Here is an 18330-nt window from a genome sequence, read left to right as displayed (position 1 = left end):
CATATGAATAGATGACAATTTAGGAGGGAGGTTGGGCAGCATTAGTTTGAGGAGTGAGAACATAGTGTTATCAGCAACCAAGGAAATTTTTATTTGGATTAGGGGAGTTATTTTTATACTCAGATTGGTAGCACAGTGTTTTTTCTTTGACTTTATTCCTTGCCTCAGAAGAACTGCAAGGCTACACTGTGGTCTTCTAATCTAACCAGTGACATCCCTATGTGTATGGGAATAGTATTTGCATGGAATATTTTAGTAGTCTTAGGGCCTCTTGGGGATCCTATACTAGTAGCAACACTGTTGGAAGCTACAGGCTTCTCCTTTATCCTTATGATAGCATGCCCTTTATCAATAATAGCAGAGATGGTCTATTTCAGTCTGGGACCTATGGTTGCTACCTGTAATTCCTCAGAAACAAACCCATCCTGTCAGGATTTGTGAGGTTATTCATCAGATAGAGGATCAGCAACTGAAGGTTTGGAGGCCCATAAAGTTGCAGGCAGGATAGATCATTGTGGAAGGGAAGGCACTTATGTCCTCTGAGCAGAGTCATTAAAAAACCCTGCAATTTGGCTCATAACATCCTGCATAATTGAGATAAAGTCCACAGGGGTTAAAACGGAGGAAGGGGCCACACCTGATACAGCCAAGCAGGACTCAGTTTAAAAGCTGTTGGTGTCAAGCCCTTATGAAGGAGCATTGCAGGCCGCCCCAGAACAGTTAGTGGATCGTGATTGTGTTTGGGATCCAATATGTTGCACCTCAAGCAGGGTCAATTTAGTCACACATAGTAAAACCTTGAGCACTCACAAGCTGCCTGTTGGAAGCAGGAGGGGTTCAAATGGTTGGAGATGAGTAGATTACTGTAGGCGGTAGCAGAGACTCACTGAGGCGAAAATGGTTAAGTCCTCATGCACACTGGACATTTTTACAGCTGCGGTTTTTGGCTTTTGACATTTTTTCTACAGTCAGTAAACTCCCCAGCATGTTATCTTATGTGTCCATGGACACACACTAATCAATGTTTTTTGGCAGGGACTTTTTTTGGCTGGAAAAAAAACCCCCAGAACTAGTGGGTTTCCAGAAGAGTTTTTTTAGCTGTAAAAACGCTCTAATGCTGAAAAATGCGTCAAACGTGGTAAATCAGCGTTTTTGGACATTTTGTACTAAAAAAAGCCCCTCTAAAAACACGAAAAACGCAAACGCCACTAAACACTAGTAGAAAAACGTTAAAAAACACTGAAAAACTCACGTTTTCAATGTGACTTTACACAGCTAACTTTACCAACGTTATTAAAGCGCCCAGTGTGCATGGAGCCTAAATAGTGTGTCTCTTGCAATAAGCAGTACTGGTGGGAAGGTGCTATCTCACACTGAATGGCAGGAAAAGAGTGGAGTGTGGGTGTGACATTCCAGCTAGTGAGGCAGCACTCAAATCCTCAGAATTGGAAACCAATGAAAAAAAAAGATAGTAATGGTGCCTAACAGTTCTAATAAACAAAGTAGCTCCTGGTGCTTGGACCAAAAACCTACCCATTAATTTTCAGCCATACCATAGATTTTGCCATTGCTCTGGATTTTTTGTTTATGTCATTTAATGGTCCGCTACATGGTTTCTAGTCAACAAAAGTAATGCAGCAAGCAGGAAAGTGTGTAAAATATGGAATGTAAGACCCAGTATCTGGAGCAGCAGGGGAAACAGAAGGCAGCTTCAAAGTAGAGATGTGGTCATCTCATCTTTCTCTGCATGTTTTTTGCTCTAGATTGTTAACTTTACAATTCAGTTGTTGCAATCTCTGTCCATAGCCATCTATTTAACTTTGTGCTGTGTTACTTGCTTTATTACATCATACAAATTGTATTCAGCTTTAATTTCAAGCTGCATAACTTTTGACATAAATCCTAACATAGCACAAAGATCAGTTTAAAAAAAAACAGATGATTGTGTACTGAGTGACTTGGATCGTGCACAAGGACATTCTATCCCCTTCTGGTAACAGCACTTCTATTGCTCTCCTCCCCCAATGCTTGAGCCAGCATCCATGCAGAAGCAGTGAGTGTGCTTGTGTTGGGTTAGGCCTAAGTTACTTTTAGTCTCATAAGTGAGTTAAAATAGAAGATGCAAGTAAGTAAAGCATTAATAAAAGAAAAATCATATCCAAATCCCAGCACCAATAATGCAATATTAGGAAATTCAATTTACTTTTTGCCTTACCATGTTTAACAAATCCCTATAGGTGCAAGTTGTCATAAATATATGGATACCTATGACTATACAAAATCCAGATAAGGGCAATTGTGTCATTATGGTGTAGTGAACAGCTTCACAAATGTGCTACTGCATCATAATGACCTTATTTGAGAAGGCTTTATATATCATGTGCACACCTGTCAGTCTATTCTAAGGGAGGGGGAAAATGTTTCCATACACTGCTAGATGGTAATGGGTTCAAAGAATTGGCTGACCCAGTGGCATGGCAGATTTCAGCCAAACTTATCAGCACATTACTACATGCTGTGATGTAGGAATGGGGATAAGTGATTGCAAAACCCTGTTTGTTTTCCTGCTAGGAATTATAATTACTGATGTAAAAGTGAATAGAAACTAGAAGATTTGGAGAGAAAATTTACAAGCATGATCAGTTATATTTGGTCAATAGCACAAACAATACAACTGTTACCATCAATTTCAAGCAGACTATGTGCATTCGGGATCTTTCCATCAGTGGAACCAAATTTATCATACAAATAAGTTTCATTTTAGCTCAAAAATCACCTTGTAACAAATAATTAAAATGGTCCCTTTGTATTGGTGTAGCACCCTCCTATGTAGCTAGGGGTAGCTAGACTCAAATTGTTGAACAGGGGCTGAGTAGCAGCCCGGATGCAACAGTCAGGAGGTTAAATGTGGGTCAGAGCTGAGAGGCTCTGCAGGCTAGCTCTCTGAGTCTTCCCCCTGCCCTAGAACTTTGGAGAAAATTCTAGAGGCAGTGGGCGGAGGTGTGGAGTGGCTGGTCTTCACTCTTGAGGTATCCTGACCAATCTCCAACAGGAGGCTTGGCATAGGGTCAGGATTGCTCTTAACATGGCAGCCTGCTCAGCTGCAGGAGAGTTCGGGAGGAAGATGTAAGGCTGCAGGAGCCTGGGAGGGAGAGGGGCTCACCTCCAGGCAGAAGGAACTGGGAAGGCTTAAAGCTTGGAACTTCACCGGCCCTCAGAGAGGACCACCTGTGTGGCAGGAAAGGAGTGGCCCAGCTAGAAGGCCTGGTAGCAGCCACTGACTCACCAGCAACACAGGAGAAGGACTAAGTGAGTACACCTGCACCCCCTGGGCCAGATAGGGGAAGGAGGCACTCTAGTGGGAAACTAGATTAGCCTGCCATCCAGGACTGTTTCACCCTTTATGTGACAGACACTGGATCCTGTCTGGGGATTCCTCCAGGCAGCCAGATAGAGGAGCATCTGGGGTCTGGGGTGGTACTACAGGAGACGCTGGATAGCTCTCCAGAAGAAACTGTTTGCTGTAACCACTTGTACATAGTTCAGGAAGTTGTTCTCGGTTTCTCTGTTCCATTGGGCATCCCGAACACCCCTTACCCCATCCAAGTTCTAAATCCCCTAATAAAACTTCAAAACAAGCGCTCAAGGACTGGTCACTGATTCCTGAATGCAAGTCTGTGGAAATGCATGTTGCCTGGATGTGCAAGACTATAAGGGGGATCCAAAACTTCAGCAACTCCTAAGGGGGTAGTGCTACATTGGTGTGAAAAGAAAGCTAAAAAAAAAAAAAACCCAAAGCTTTCACTGTGCGTATAGGCCATTTCAAATTTAAAGTGCATAGTATAAATAAAAGAAAAACTCTGATTGCTAAGAGTAACATAAAATCTCATTCTTGAGAGAACTGTACACTATGGTAATATAATCTTGGCTCATCATAGGATACATGTATATTAGATCCAAGCAGAAGAACAGACAAAAAAGATGTAAGCACAATGATAAGGGGAATGCATTTAACAGTTACATACAGTATATGCATGGTAATTTAAAGTGACACTAAATTCTGGTTTAAAAAATAACCTTTTAGTTATGTATTAATTCACAAAAGTACCTTCTATTACACTCAGCCTGCTCCAAATCTCCAATTTCCTTTATTTTGTTGCTGTGATCTGACTGTCTGTTAAAAACAGAAACAGACCACCTCTCTTGCTAGCTCCCAAGATGAACTCTGGTTTATATACTATATAGGATTTTTGCATACAGCAGTGCACATTATTGCAACTGACATACAAACGGTGAGGGGCAGAAATGAGGTCTAAGAGCTCAGAGGAGGACATTACAAGGAGGTAGAAAAACAAAGTAAAAAACAATTTCCAGAAAAACATTACAGGGCCACCAAGTAGTAGATGTGTACTATTTCTGAAGAATAAGGATGTTATTTAGTGTCACTTTAAAACTGTAAACTTTAATATACTGTATGTGCAGTATACTGTGCAGCAAAATAACTGTCTAATCTATTTACATACAGGTGCAGGTTCCTTTAGAAGATTGTATCCCGACTGCAGAAATAACCCCATGTTTTGGGCATCTTCCGAATGTACAAACTTTAGCAGATAATCAAAGGTTTCCTTGTTCCATCGGCTGAAAAAAAAGGGGAAAACCACTTTCAATTTTTGACTCAACATAAGAAAAGACAAACACAGGAAACTAATAAGAAAAACTAAACATTCACTAGGAATTTACAGTATATGCAGTAAACTCAATTAAAGACAATTGAGAATCCTATTTAAAGTAAAACTGCGGTGCATCTGAGCACCACAAACCAAAAATGCTATATAATTCATTGTTAATATTCAAAGCAAACTCCTCCACCCATCCATGTCTTCATGCCTTATTTTGCTGAGAAATCATTTTGAAAAACACCCCCTGGTATTTCTGGCAGTGTCCATCTTGAGTAAGGGCAGATGGTTCTTGTAGCATTTACTTCCTGGAATCCATCTGCCCTTAGCACAGGCATTGGCTGAGCCTGGAACCCTCCCTCCCCTCCTGAAGGCTCCCGGGATGTAGGACATCATTTGGCTAGGCATGAAAACGAGGAAGTAACTGAAGCAATTTAAAAAAAAAGTTTAAAACACGTAAATATGATATATAAAACTTTCCTATTTACTAATGCTAGCAGCATAAGGATTAAAAATAGTCAATGTTGATCGCAAGAGTGAAGTTCCACTTTAAGTAAAACACTGCGGGGGCATGACGGCGTGAGGACATGTTCCTGCAGAGCTCCCGGTCAGTGGCTCCCTTGCAGCATTACCCCGCCACCTTACCTCACATTACTGGTTCCCGCTAGGTCACCAGCTGGTGCAACACTCCGCCACTTCCTGTCATGCAATGGTCCTGAAGCCACAACACCAGGCAGCCTCCACACCAGCATCTTCCAAAATGGTGCCGGCCCGCCATGTGGCTCTACACGCAGAGGAGACCACGGACACTCACAAACCATCCCAACGGCCCTCAGACAATTACACCATTCTCTTCTCTCAGTTACCTCTCTCAATGACTCCCACGATCCCTGGCTGTCTCTACCGACGCTGAGGACTCGTTGGGCCTGGGCACTCGGCCTCTCCCCCTACTCCAGGGGGACGTGGAGGTGATTTCAACGGTGCAGCTCGGCTGTGGATGCAGGGAGGACGAAATCCCCCTACCAGGACTCAGTGAGTAACCCATCTCCAGAGCCTTCCCTGAGGGAGGATGCAGAACACAAACTCTGGGCATTCTTACAACAGTTGCCCAAAAAATCTTATTTTGAGTATCTAGTTGTTAGAATGAAAGCTGCCATCAGGGGAGAGATTCAGAGCCTTAAACAGGAGATGGCCTCTTTGGATACCAGGATTGTGGGTCTGGAGCAGGGACAGGGTTCTGTGTCCAACATTGTACAAACCCTGCAATCCTCCAGCACTGAGCTCACAGACCAAGTCATCCAGCTGCAGCTTTTATTAGATGACCTGGAAAACCGAAGCCGCAGACAGAACATTAGACTGCGGGGGATCCCCAAATCCATCCCACGGTCGGGGCTGCACCCAACAGTTACCGCCATTTTCAACCATTACCGCCATTTTCAACCGTTACTTGGACCACCCACCCGACACTGACATTGTCATTCACAGAGTCCACCGCACCTTGGGCCCACAGTCCTCTTCCTCTGCTAGACCCAGAGATGTTTTATGTCTCCATTAATTTACCCTTAAGGAAGATATTTTACAACTGGCCTGGCGAGTAGGCATTCTGGCGTTTGATGGCGCATCTATACACCTTTTGCCGGACATTTCCAGAAAAACTGATGATACGCAGGACACTTAAACCACTACTAGATGGTCTTGGGGAGCACGGATTTACCTACAAAAGGGGCCATTCATTCCATCTCGTGGTCCCGAATGGCATGCATACCTTTCCTCTACGCCATCCTGTGGATCTACCGGATTTGTCCACCTTTGCAGGGATGGACTCGATCCATGTACCCAATTGGTTGCTGGTGTCCGTACCCCAGAATCCACACTGTCGAGAGCCCCCTGGCAGACCTCAGCGCACCCGGAAAAACAGACTGCCTGGCAGGAACCCACCTCAGCCCCGCATGCACCCGGCCTCTCAGTGCCCAGTGAGGGCTGCAGAGGCCACTGCTTGAACTCTCCTGCATCATCTATGAAACGGTTTTACTGTTTTATACCTGGTTGCCATTTGTTGCCTAATATGAGCCATCGGCCCCCATTGCACACCTATCCGTGCTGTGTGTGGGGAGCCTGAACCTGGCCCAAGGTTTTGATCACATTTGAAGGGGGTATTTTTCCTCCTGCATGCCTTTGTCCACATTCCTGTCCCATGGCCAGCTGAGGTTCTTCCATACAAGGACGTACAGTGTCCTCTCTGGAGGTGTGGTGTCATGCCCGGATGTCCGCCCTCTGACTAGGGGCCTGAACATTCTGTGCCTGCAACTATGTTTTCCCACCTGCTATAAGAGGAATTACTTCTCTTCTCCACCATCACCTGGCCATTCTCTATCCACGGGACGGGTGTTTGGACACTGGACTCCCCTGGAGTCGGAGAGGCTTCTCCTCTCTAACCAGCAAATACTATCTTTACTACCCATTGATGCCTAAGACATATGGTTTTCAAAGTGGGCCTGTCTCTGCCCATCTTATTGGACAGCTACGTGAGTGCTTGGTCATGTTTGAGTGTGCATCCGTCTGATTGATCGCGTACCTATAGGCATACATGTACTCAGTTATATTGTTGCTTCTTTTTTCCCCCCAAAGGGTATCCAAAGGTTAATTTTGTTTTTTATGTAATACTATTTACTTATTACGCTGACTACCGGATTTTGGTTATTGCTGTTTTAGGGAGCCCAACCAATCGGGACTATACCTGCTTAAGCCTTTCCACCTGCCACCCTAGGGTCACTCTGCCCTGGTGTCAGTAGCTTTCCTTTAAGGAACCTCTGTAAACAGCTCTTTCCTTCCCTTTTTTCCTTCCTACTTTTTTCTTTTTTTTTTTTTTTTAATCTTGCCTCCTTAATACAGGGAGCGGGCGACCCTAGCTTCTGTTTCTTTGCCACAATGGCCCTTAAATTCCTTTCCTGGAATGTCAAGGGGTTAAATTCCCCTGAAAAGCATACCAGCTGTCTTACTGAACTCTGGAGATGTAGAGTGCATATAGCCTTCCTCCAAGAGACCCACTTTCGAGTTGACAAGGTCCCAAAATTCACCATTATTTCCCATTGGCTTAACATTGCCATTCCTCAACCTCTAAATCTAAAGGAATGAGTATCCTTATAGCTAGAACCCTTTCCTGACAGTTCCTTGATGAACAGCGAGATCTAGAGGGAAAGTTCTTGCTCCTGAAAGGAAAGATTGATTCCCAAACAAACATTCACCCTCGTGAACGTTTACCTTCCTAATTTGAACCAGTTGTTGGTTCTGGAATCATTTCTACGCACCTTGGAATCCTTTCTCAATGGCACCCTTGTCTTGTGGGGGTTTCAATTTCACCTTAGACCCTCAAGGATTCCTCGGCGGGCTCATCTTCGATGCCCCGAAAAGAACGACTCCGCCTTTTGCATACCTATCAATTGGTTGATATGTGGAGGATTCTGCACCCTCAGGAGTGTGATTACACCTTTTATTCTTCTGTACATGGCTCTTATTCCAGAATTGACTTTTTCCTGATGCAACACCGGACGATTCCCATGATCTCTAAGACAGATTGCACTGATCACGCTCCAGTTTCCACATGGCAACTTAACGACCATCTTCTTAAGGACCCTGAAATTGCTAAGGAGGTCCACAGGGAACTTACTTCTTACTTTTCTTCTAACGTGAACTCAGTCTTATGTCCCAGCCCTGCTAGATTCAACTGGTGCCAAACTCCACACCCCTTCAGATCGGACAAAAGTTTTTTGCGTCTAATCTCAAACTCTACAACATAGACCCGGGGTCATCTACTACCTTGACCTGCCCTTCCCTTGATTCCATTTGGGAAAACCTATGGGATGCTAATCTCCCTGCCCTTACCCCAGAAGAACAGGAGACACTTTCTCAACCTGTTACAGCAAAAGAATTTGCCGCAGCCATTGCTCCTACCCAAACAGGGAAGGCCCCCTGGGCCGACGGATTCTCTGTTTTATTATAAAAGATACCAGGACTACTTGGCACCTCATTTTCTGTCCTCCTTCAGTGCTAAACTAGAGAGACATGTCATCCACCAGGACATGTTACGAGCTTCCTTTGCAGTAATCCTGAAACCTGATAAAGACCCACTATTGTGTTCCAGTTATAGACCTATTTCTCTTTTGAACTGTGACATTAAACTCTTTAGAAAAATCCTGGCTATGCGCTTGAACGCTCTAATGCAACATCTCATTGCACCTGATCAAGAGGGTTTTGCACAGACGAGAGAAATCAGAGACACTATCCGCACTCAATGTTATTGAGAAGGCAAAGAGATCCTGCGTCCCTATACTGCTCTTGTCAATGGATGCTGAAAAGGCACTTGATCGACTGGACTGCAGGTTTCATCAGGAGACACTCAGTTATGTCGGGATGCCAACACCCATTCTGCACTGGATCTCAGCCTTGTATACTAACCCCACAGCTACTGTCCGAGTGAATGGCCTAGACTCCAACCCCTTTCTAATCTCGAATGGCACCAGACAGGGCTGCCCCCTGTCACCCCTGCTATTTGTCTTCACTCTACAGTCTTTCCTTCATCACATCAACTCCCACCCAAACATTAGTGGAGTACAGGAGGGTACATTTCAACTCAAAGTGGTGGCCTATGCTGACGACCTTTTGTTCTTTATTGCTAACCCACTGACCTCCTTTGCCTTCTGTTACACAAGCTGAAGCAATATGGGACTCTCTCCAAGTTTAAAGTTAATCTCCAAAAATTGTAAGTCTTGAATGTCTCCATACTGGAAATCCGCACTGGCGAGTCTTCGTCCCTCCTTCCCATTTAAGTGGGCAAATCTTTCCCTTCAATATCTCAGGACAAAAATTCCCTCCAATCTGAAAGATGTTTTCCTCCTGAATTTTCAACCTTTCTTGAATCCGTTGGCGGCAGACCTCCAGAAAAGGGGCAGCCTTGCTGTTTCCTGGTTTGGCCGTTGTGATATACTTAAGGTGAACGCCATGCCCAGACTCCTGTATTTGTTAAACTTTACCAATTAAGATACCCCAGAGCTTTTTTCACACTGTGCGTTCATATAGCAAGGGAAGCATCCACGTATAGGACGGGCCATACTGTTGAGACCAAAACTCAAAGGTGGCATTGGCTTCCCGGATCCTGCCCTGTATTGTACGGCTGTACATATGACAAGAGTGGTAGATTGGTGCAGACATGGCAAAGTGAAACTAGTGGGATAGCCTTGGGTGGGAAAGATGCACACTGCCTACTTGGCCTTGCACCCGGTCATTGGCCCTACATTGGCAGAGATGGACAGATTCTTTCGATTATCTTCCCTATCCGGCTTTCCTTCACCGATGACGTCAGTCATTGGACACCCAGGCTTTCCACCGGGCCTTATGAACCCAAAGTTTGTAATGCAGTCCTCGATAAGACTACTCTCTGCCTCTTACTTTGACCTCCTAACTGGATCCCTACTCAGACACTATTGGACAGACAAATGCCTATAGCTCTGGACCATCAGAGAGCTCTTCAGTTTTCACACTTTTTAGGCTCCATGCCTAAGCTAGCGCTCTTCTCTTGGCAGCTTCACTCCTTTAAGGAGCTCTGTGTGCAGAAAGGCCCAACCCGAGGTAGACTTTAATCCTGCTATAAAACTTTGTTAGACCTCCATGTAACTGCTGATCCCCCTTTCTTAGCTAAATGGGAAAGGGATCTGCAGATGAGTTTTACCAAACCCCAGAAAGAACATATCCTCTTTGGGCAGAAATCTTTGCTCTACAGCAAATATCAAGAGTCCTCTTATAAAATTATTGCCTGCTGGTACACGACTCCTTTGGTCCTAGCCAAACTCTATCCCAACCAATCGGACCATTGCTGGAGATGTGAACACCCGGGCACTATCCTCCATATCTCCTGAGAATGTCCTAAACTACAGACGTTCTAGAAACCAGTGCTCCAACTCATACACAAATTCACAGACATATCTCAATATAATGACCCAGCAGCAGTCCTCAACCTCATTCCTATGTCTAGGAAACAATATCAGAAATCTCTCCTTACACACCTAAATGAGGCATGAGTGCATCCCATGTGAATGGAAACAACAGACAGCCCCTACTGTGACTCAGTGGTTTGCCAGGGTAAATGACATTGAACAGATGGAGAATCTGACCTCAGATATCTGGGACAAATAAGAGGAACATAAGAACAGGTGGTTTTACTGGGACCTCTTTCGCTCCTCATATGAATACCTCCAATATACCTAATATTTGCCCTTCATGCTTGAACCAGGGGCCATATAGAATGGCTGGGTGGTGCGGATCCCTGCTTCCTGATGACCTAGTGTTCCCTTGTCCCCCCCTTTTTATTTTCTCCCCTTTTTTCTTCTTCCCCATCTCTCCCTTTCTCCTTTTTCTCTTCCCTTTTCTTTACTAGAATGTAAAAAGAAAAATCTGGTATGCTCAGTCCTCAAGAACTAGTTCTGCAGTGGTCTTCCCTCTTTCCTGACCCTCTAGTTTTGACTCTGTAGACACTGTTTGGGGAGGCATGTAAGGTGTTCTCTCTATGTACAGATGGCTCACTATTTACTTTTTGGATGTTACACTTCTGTTTATCTTATATGGTTGGTGAAGTCACCTTTTCATGTAATTTCATTGTTACTGTCGCATACTACTAAATAAAGATTATAAAAAAAAAAAAATTAAAACACTGCACCATTATCACTCTGGTGACTTACGTTTCTTGTTTGTTCCCATTGTCATATAGATACGGCTGCCAGTGCCCGGCTGCTCCATCACTTGTGGTGAGTGGGGTAAACTTATCTGCATAGATCTCAATCTTCAGAGGGTGCACTGTGCGGTGGTACTGATCATGAATACACAGTGCTGTGGACAGGCCAATCACTCCAGCTCCAATTATGGTGACATGCATTTTCCTGACTGACAATCCCCGGCTGGAAAACAGGTAAATTGTAAAACAGGTAAATTGTAAAGTTACGCGTGATGCTTATCCATTTTATAGCATTAAATAGTCCACCTAAAACTGATATTTCAGATTTTGGTTGATTCTGTCATTGAGTTTCTAGGTAAGCACACCTGCTGACATTAGAAGGGGATCCTCTCCACCCTTCCTCCCAGATTTGTAATTACCATATTTTTCTCTCCATAAAGGCGCACTTTTTTCCCCCAGAAATGGGGGGAAATGTCTGTGTCTTATGGGGCGAATATGGAGCGGCCGGCCTGGTATTCCCCCAGTCACCGTGTTAGAATACCGGGCCAGTTGCTTGGCTCTAATGTGCAGAAGAACCTGCTCCTCGGTCCTACCTGTTCCACGTGTCCTGCTTTCACCGGCCGTCCTCTCTCCCTGGTGCCGGCATCTTCAGTGTGGGCACCCGGCTGTGACAGCCAGAGGACACAGCGATCACAGACTGCACCGGGTGTGCGCCACTGGGGACGCACGGGGGCGTGTTCTGGGAGGACATCATATGATGTCCTCCCAGAACTGGACTACCACTCTGTAGCCGTCCTTCAGCAATAGCGTGGTAGTAAAGTGGTTAAAAGTATCCACAGCTTTATCCCTGCCTGTCTGGTGTGTTCCCTGGCCTTCATGATGCTGTTTGTTTACTAGTGTTCTCTAACAAACCACTGAGGGTCTCACAAAACAGCTGTATTTATACTGAAATTAAATTACTCTATTTACTGATTAGGTGACTTCTGAAGGCAATTGGTTTCACTAGATTTTAGTTAGGGGTATTAAGAGTAAAAGGGGCTGAATACAAATGCACGCCACACTTTTCAGATATTTATTTGTAAAAAATCTTGAACCATTTATTATTTTTCTTCCACTTCACAATTATATGCCACTATGTTGGCCTATCACATAAAATGACATGACAAAAATGTGGAAAATTTCAAGGGGTATGAATACATTTGCAAGGCACTGTATACAAGCCAACAGGTGGATGAAGCATGCCTCTGAGTTACACAAAGCCACAGGTTTTCACTGTGCACCAATACAACCTTCCAGCCACCGGTGTCCTAACAACCATTGAAGAATAAATCACCTCTAATGTTGGGTGTCCTACGTGTGTGGATGTTGCTGCATTATGTAAAACTATTTGCTTAACTTTTTACATTTTAGAATGAGGTAGCTTGAGAATTTTATAGGGTGCTTTGAATGAAAAAAGGCTGAGAAACACTTCATAATATAACCAGCTTCGATGATCTAACTCAGCGGTTCTCAACCTGGGGGTCGCGACCCCTTTGGGGGTCGAACGACCATTTCCCAGGGGTCGCCTAAGACCATCGGAAAACACATATTTCCGATGGTCTTAGGAACCGAGACACCGCTCCTCCGTCTCAGGCGATGTGTGGGCGGGATGATACGCTGCTCCTGTCACCTGGCCACACCTCCGGGATCGCTCAGCAGCTCCGCCTCCTCGCCGCTGATTGGCCACCGGAACTGTAGCTCAGGAGAGGCACACAGGCGGCCAATCACCGGCGAGGAGGTGGAGCTTGGAGAGGAGGAGCCGAGCGGCAGCGCGCGTACATCAAAGAAGATCGAGGGAGCTGCCGGAGCGAGTGAAGAGGAGAGCGGCCAGAGAAGGAAGACAGCTGACAGGTAAGTGAGAGAGCGAGCCCAGGCTGGAGCAGCGGTCAGCAAAGTAAGTATCATTGGTGTCAGTGGGAGGAATAGTGCCCCATCATTTGTGTCACTAATACCAACGATGGGGCACTATTCCTCCCCCCACTGACACCAACGATGGGGCACTATTCCTCCCCCCACTGACACCAACGATGTGGCACTATTCCTCCCCCCACTGACACCAACGATGGGGCACTATTCCTCCCTCCACTGACACCAACGATGGGGCACTATTCCTCCCCCCACTGACACCAACGATGGGGCACTATTTCCCCCCCCCCTGACCCCAATGATGGGGCACTATTCTCCCCTCCACCACACTGACATCAATGATGGGGCACTATTCCTCCCACTGACACCAATGATGGGGCACTATTCCTCCCCCCACTGACACCAACGATGGGACACTATTTCCCCCCCCCGACCCCAATGATGGGGCACTATTCTCCCCTCCACCACACTGACATCAATGATGGGGCACTATTCCTCCCACTGACACCAATGATGGGGCACTATTCCTCCCACTGACACCAATGATGTGGCACTATTCCTCCCACTGACACCAGTGATGGGGCACTACTCCCACTGACACCAGTGATGGGGCACTACTCCCCCCACTGACACCAGTGATGGGGCACTATTCCTCCCACTGACACCAATGATGGGGCACTACTCCCCCCACTGACACCAATGATGGGGCACTACTCCCCCCACTGACACCAATGATGGGGCACTATTCCTCCCACTGACACCAATGATGTGGCACTATTCCTCCCACTGACACCAGTGATGGAGCACTACTCCTCCCACTGACACCAGTGATGGGGCACTACTCCCCCCACTGACACCAGTGATGGAGCACTATTCCTCCCACTGACAGCAATGATGGGGCACTACTCCCCCCACTGACACCAATGATGGGGCACTATTCCTCCCACTGACACCAACGATGGGGCACTATTCCTCCCACTGACACCAACGATGGGGCACTATTCCTCCCACTGACTCCAACGATGGGGCACTATTCCTCCCACTGACACCAACGATGGGGCACTATTCCTCCCACTGACACCAACGATGGGGCACTATTCCTCCCACTGACACCAACGATGGGGCACTATTCCTCCCACTGATACCAACGATGGGGCACTATTCCTCCCACTGATACCAACGATGGGGCACTATTCCTCCCACTGATACCAACGATGGGGCACTATTCCTCCCACTGACACCAACGATGGGGCACTATTCCTCCCACTGACACCAACGATGGGGCACTATTCCTCCCACTGACACCAACGATGGGGCACTATTCCTCCCACTGACACCAACGATGGGGCACTATTCCTCCCACTGACTCCAACGATGGGGCACTATTCCTCCCACTGACACCAACGATGGGGCACTTTTCCTCCCACTGACACCAACGATGGGGCACTATTCCTCCCACTGACACCAACGATGGGGCACTATTCCTCCCACTGACACCAACGATGGGGCACTATTCCTCCCACTGATACCAGTGATGGGGCACTATTCCTCCCACTGATACCAACGATGGGGCACTATTCCTCCCACTGACACCAACGATGGGGCACTATTCCTCCCACTGACACCAACGATGGGGCACTATTCCTCCCACTGACACCAACGATGGGGCACTATTCCTCCCACTGATACCAACGATGGGGCACTATTCCTCCCACTGACACCAACGATGGGGCACTATTCCTCCCACTGACACCAACGATGGGGCACTATTCCTCCCACTGATACCAACGATGGGGCACTATTCCTCCCACTGATACCAGTGATGGGGCACTATTCCTCCCACTGACACCAGTGATGGGGCACTATTCCTCCCACTGACACCAGTGATGGGGCACTATTCCTCCCACTGACACCAGTGATGGGGCACTATTCCTCCCACTGACACCAGTGATGGGGCACTATTCATCCCACTGACATCAGTGATGGGGCACTATTCCTCCCACTGACACCAGTGATGGGGCACTATTCCTCCCACTGACACCAGTGATGGGGCACTATTCCTCCCACTGATACCAACGATGGGGCACTATTCCTCCCACTGATACCAATGATGGGGCACTATTCATACCACTGACATCAGTGATGGGGCACTATTCCTCCCACTGATACCAACGATGGGGCACTATTCCTCCCACTGATACCAATGATGGGGCACTATTCATCCCACTGACATCAGTGATGGGGCACTATTCCTCCCACTGACACCAGTGATGGGGCACTATTCCTCCCACTGACACCAGTGATGGGGCACTATTCCTCCCACTGATACCAACGATGGGGCACTATTCCTCCCACTGATACCAATGATGGGGCACTATTCATACCACTGACATCAGTGATGGGGCACTATTCCTCCCACTGATACCAACGATGGGGCACTATTCCTCCCACTGATACCAACGATGGGGCACTATTCATCCCACTGACATCAGTGATGGGGCACTATTCCTCCCACTGATACCAACGATGGGGCACTATTCCTCCCACTGATACCAATGATGGGGCACTATTCATCCCACTGACATCAGTGATGGGGCACTATTCCTCCCACTGATACCAACGATGGGGCACTATTCCTCCCACTGATACCAATGATGGGGCACTATTCATCCCACTGACATCAGTGATGTGGCACTATTCCTCCCACTGACACCAGTGATGGGGCACTACTCCCCCCACTGACACCAGTGATGGGGCACTATTCCTCCCACTGACAGCAATTATGGGGCACTACTCCCCCCACTGACACCAATGATGGGGCACTATTCCTCCCACTGACACCAATGATGGGGCACTATTCCTCCCACTGACACCAACGATGGGGCACTATTCCTCCCACTGACTCCAACGATGGGGCACTATTCCTCCCACTGACACCAACGATGGGGCACTATTCCTCCCACTGACACCAACGATGGGGCACTATTCCTCCCACTGACACCAACGATGGGGCACTATTCCTCCCACTGACACCAACGATGGGGCACTATTCCTCCCACTGATACCAACGATGGGGCACTATTCCTCCCACTGATACCAACGATGGGGCACTATTCCTCCCACTGACACCAACGATGGGGCACTATTCCTCCCACTGACACCAACGATGGGGCACTATTCCTCCCACTGACACCAACGATGGGGCACTATTCCTCCCACTGACACCAACGATGGGGCACTATTCCTCCCACTGACACCAGTGATGGGGCACTATTCATCCCACTGACATCAGTGATGGGACACTATTCCTCCCACTGATACCAACGATGGGGCACTATGCATCCCACTGACATCAGTGATGGGGCACTATTCCTCCCACTGACACCAGTGATGGGGCACTATTCCTCCCACTGACACCAGTGATGGGGCACTATTCCTCCCACTGATACCAACGATGGGGCACTATTCCTCCCACTGATACCAATGATGGGGCACTATTCATCCCACTGACATCAGTGATGGGGCACTATTCCTCCCACTGATACCAACGATGGGGCACTATTCCTCCCACTGATACCAATGATGGGGCACTATTCATCCCACTGACATCAGTGATGGGGCACTATTCCTCCCACTGATACCAACGATGGGGCACTATTCCTCCCACTGATACCAATGATGGGGCACTATTCATCCCACTGACATCAGTGATGTGGCACTATTCCTCCCACTGACACCAGTGATGGAGCACTACTCCTCCCACTGACACCAGTGATGGGGCACTACTCCCCCCACTGACACCAGTGATGGAGCACTATTCCTCCCACTGACAGCAATGATGGGGCACTACTCCCCCCACTGACACCAAAGATGGGGCACTATTCCTCCCACTGACACCAATGATGGGGCACTATTCCTCCCACTGACTCCAACGATGGGGCACTATTCCTCCCACTGACACCAACGATGGGGCACTATTCCTCCCACTGACACCAACGATGGGGCACTATTCCTCCCACTGACACCAACGATGGGGCACTATTCCTCCCACTGATACCAACGATGGGGCACTATTCCTCCCACTGATACCAACGATGGGGCACTATTCCTCCCACTGATACCAACGATGGGGCACTATTCCTCCCACTGACACCAACGATGGGGCACTATTCCTCCCACTGACACCAACGATGGGGCACTATTCCTCCCACTGACACCAACGATGGGGCACTATTCCTCCCACTGACACCAACGATGGGGCACTATTCCTCCCACTGATACCAACGATGGGGCACTATTCCTCCCACTGACACCAACGATGGGGCACTATTCCTCCCACTGACACCAACGATGGGGCACTATTCCTCCCACTGACACCAACGATGGGGCACTATTCCTCCCACTGACACCAACGATGGGGCACTATTCCTCCCACTGATACCAACGATGGGGCACTATTCCTCCCACTGACACCAGTGATGGGGCACTATTCATCCCACTGACATCAGTGATGGGGCACTATTCCTCCCACTGATACCAACGATGGGGCACTATGCATCCCACTGACATCAGTGATGGGGCACTATTCCTCCCACTGACACCAGTGATGGGGCACTATTCCTCCCACTGACACCAGTGATGGGGCACTATTCCTCCCACTGATACCAACGATGGGGCACTATTCCTCCCACTGATACCAATGATGGGGCACTATTCATCCCACTGACATCAGTGATGGGGCACTATTCCTCCCACTGATACCAACGATGGGGCACTATTCCTCCCACTGATACCAATGATGGGGCACTATTCATCCCACTGACATCAGTGATGGGGCACTATTCCTCCCACTGATACCAACGATGGGGCACTATTCCTCCCACTGACACCAATGATGGGGCACTATTCATCCCACTGACATCAGTGATGGGGCACTATTCCTCCCACTGATACCAACGATGGGGCACTATTCCTCCCACTGATACCAATGATGGGGCACTATTCATCCCACTGACATCAGTGATG

The 18330-nt window shown here is 47.4% G+C and overlaps 1 protein-coding gene across 3 annotated transcripts in view; it reads right to left on the bottom strand.

Annotated features, from left to right (window-relative positions):
* Positions 1 to 18330, bottom strand: part of DAO (D-amino acid oxidase) — a 75725-nt gene that overhangs the window by 31353 nt on the left and 26042 nt on the right. For all 3 annotated transcript variants that reach the window (XM_089675758.1, XM_089675757.1, XM_089675756.1), the window contains exons 2-3: positions 11408 to 11623; positions 4524 to 4638 (exon numbers count right to left, since the gene is read on the bottom strand). In XM_089675758.1, the coding sequence (XP_089531884.1) occupies positions 4524 to 4638; positions 11408 to 11601 (309 nt within the window). In that variant the 5' untranslated portion in view covers positions 11602 to 11623. The remainder of the gene's footprint in view (positions 1 to 4523; positions 4639 to 11407; positions 11624 to 18330) is intronic.

Source organism: Staurois parvus, unplaced genomic scaffold, assembly GCF_062004578.1.
Source record: "Staurois parvus isolate SC_StPar_1 unplaced genomic scaffold, SC_StPar_1.0 ptg000158l, whole genome shotgun sequence".
NCBI lineage: Eukaryota > Metazoa > Chordata > Amphibia > Anura > Ranidae > Staurois > Staurois parvus.
Note: the sequence above shows the minus strand (reverse complement) of the source record. Positions and strands in the feature narration are given on the sequence as shown.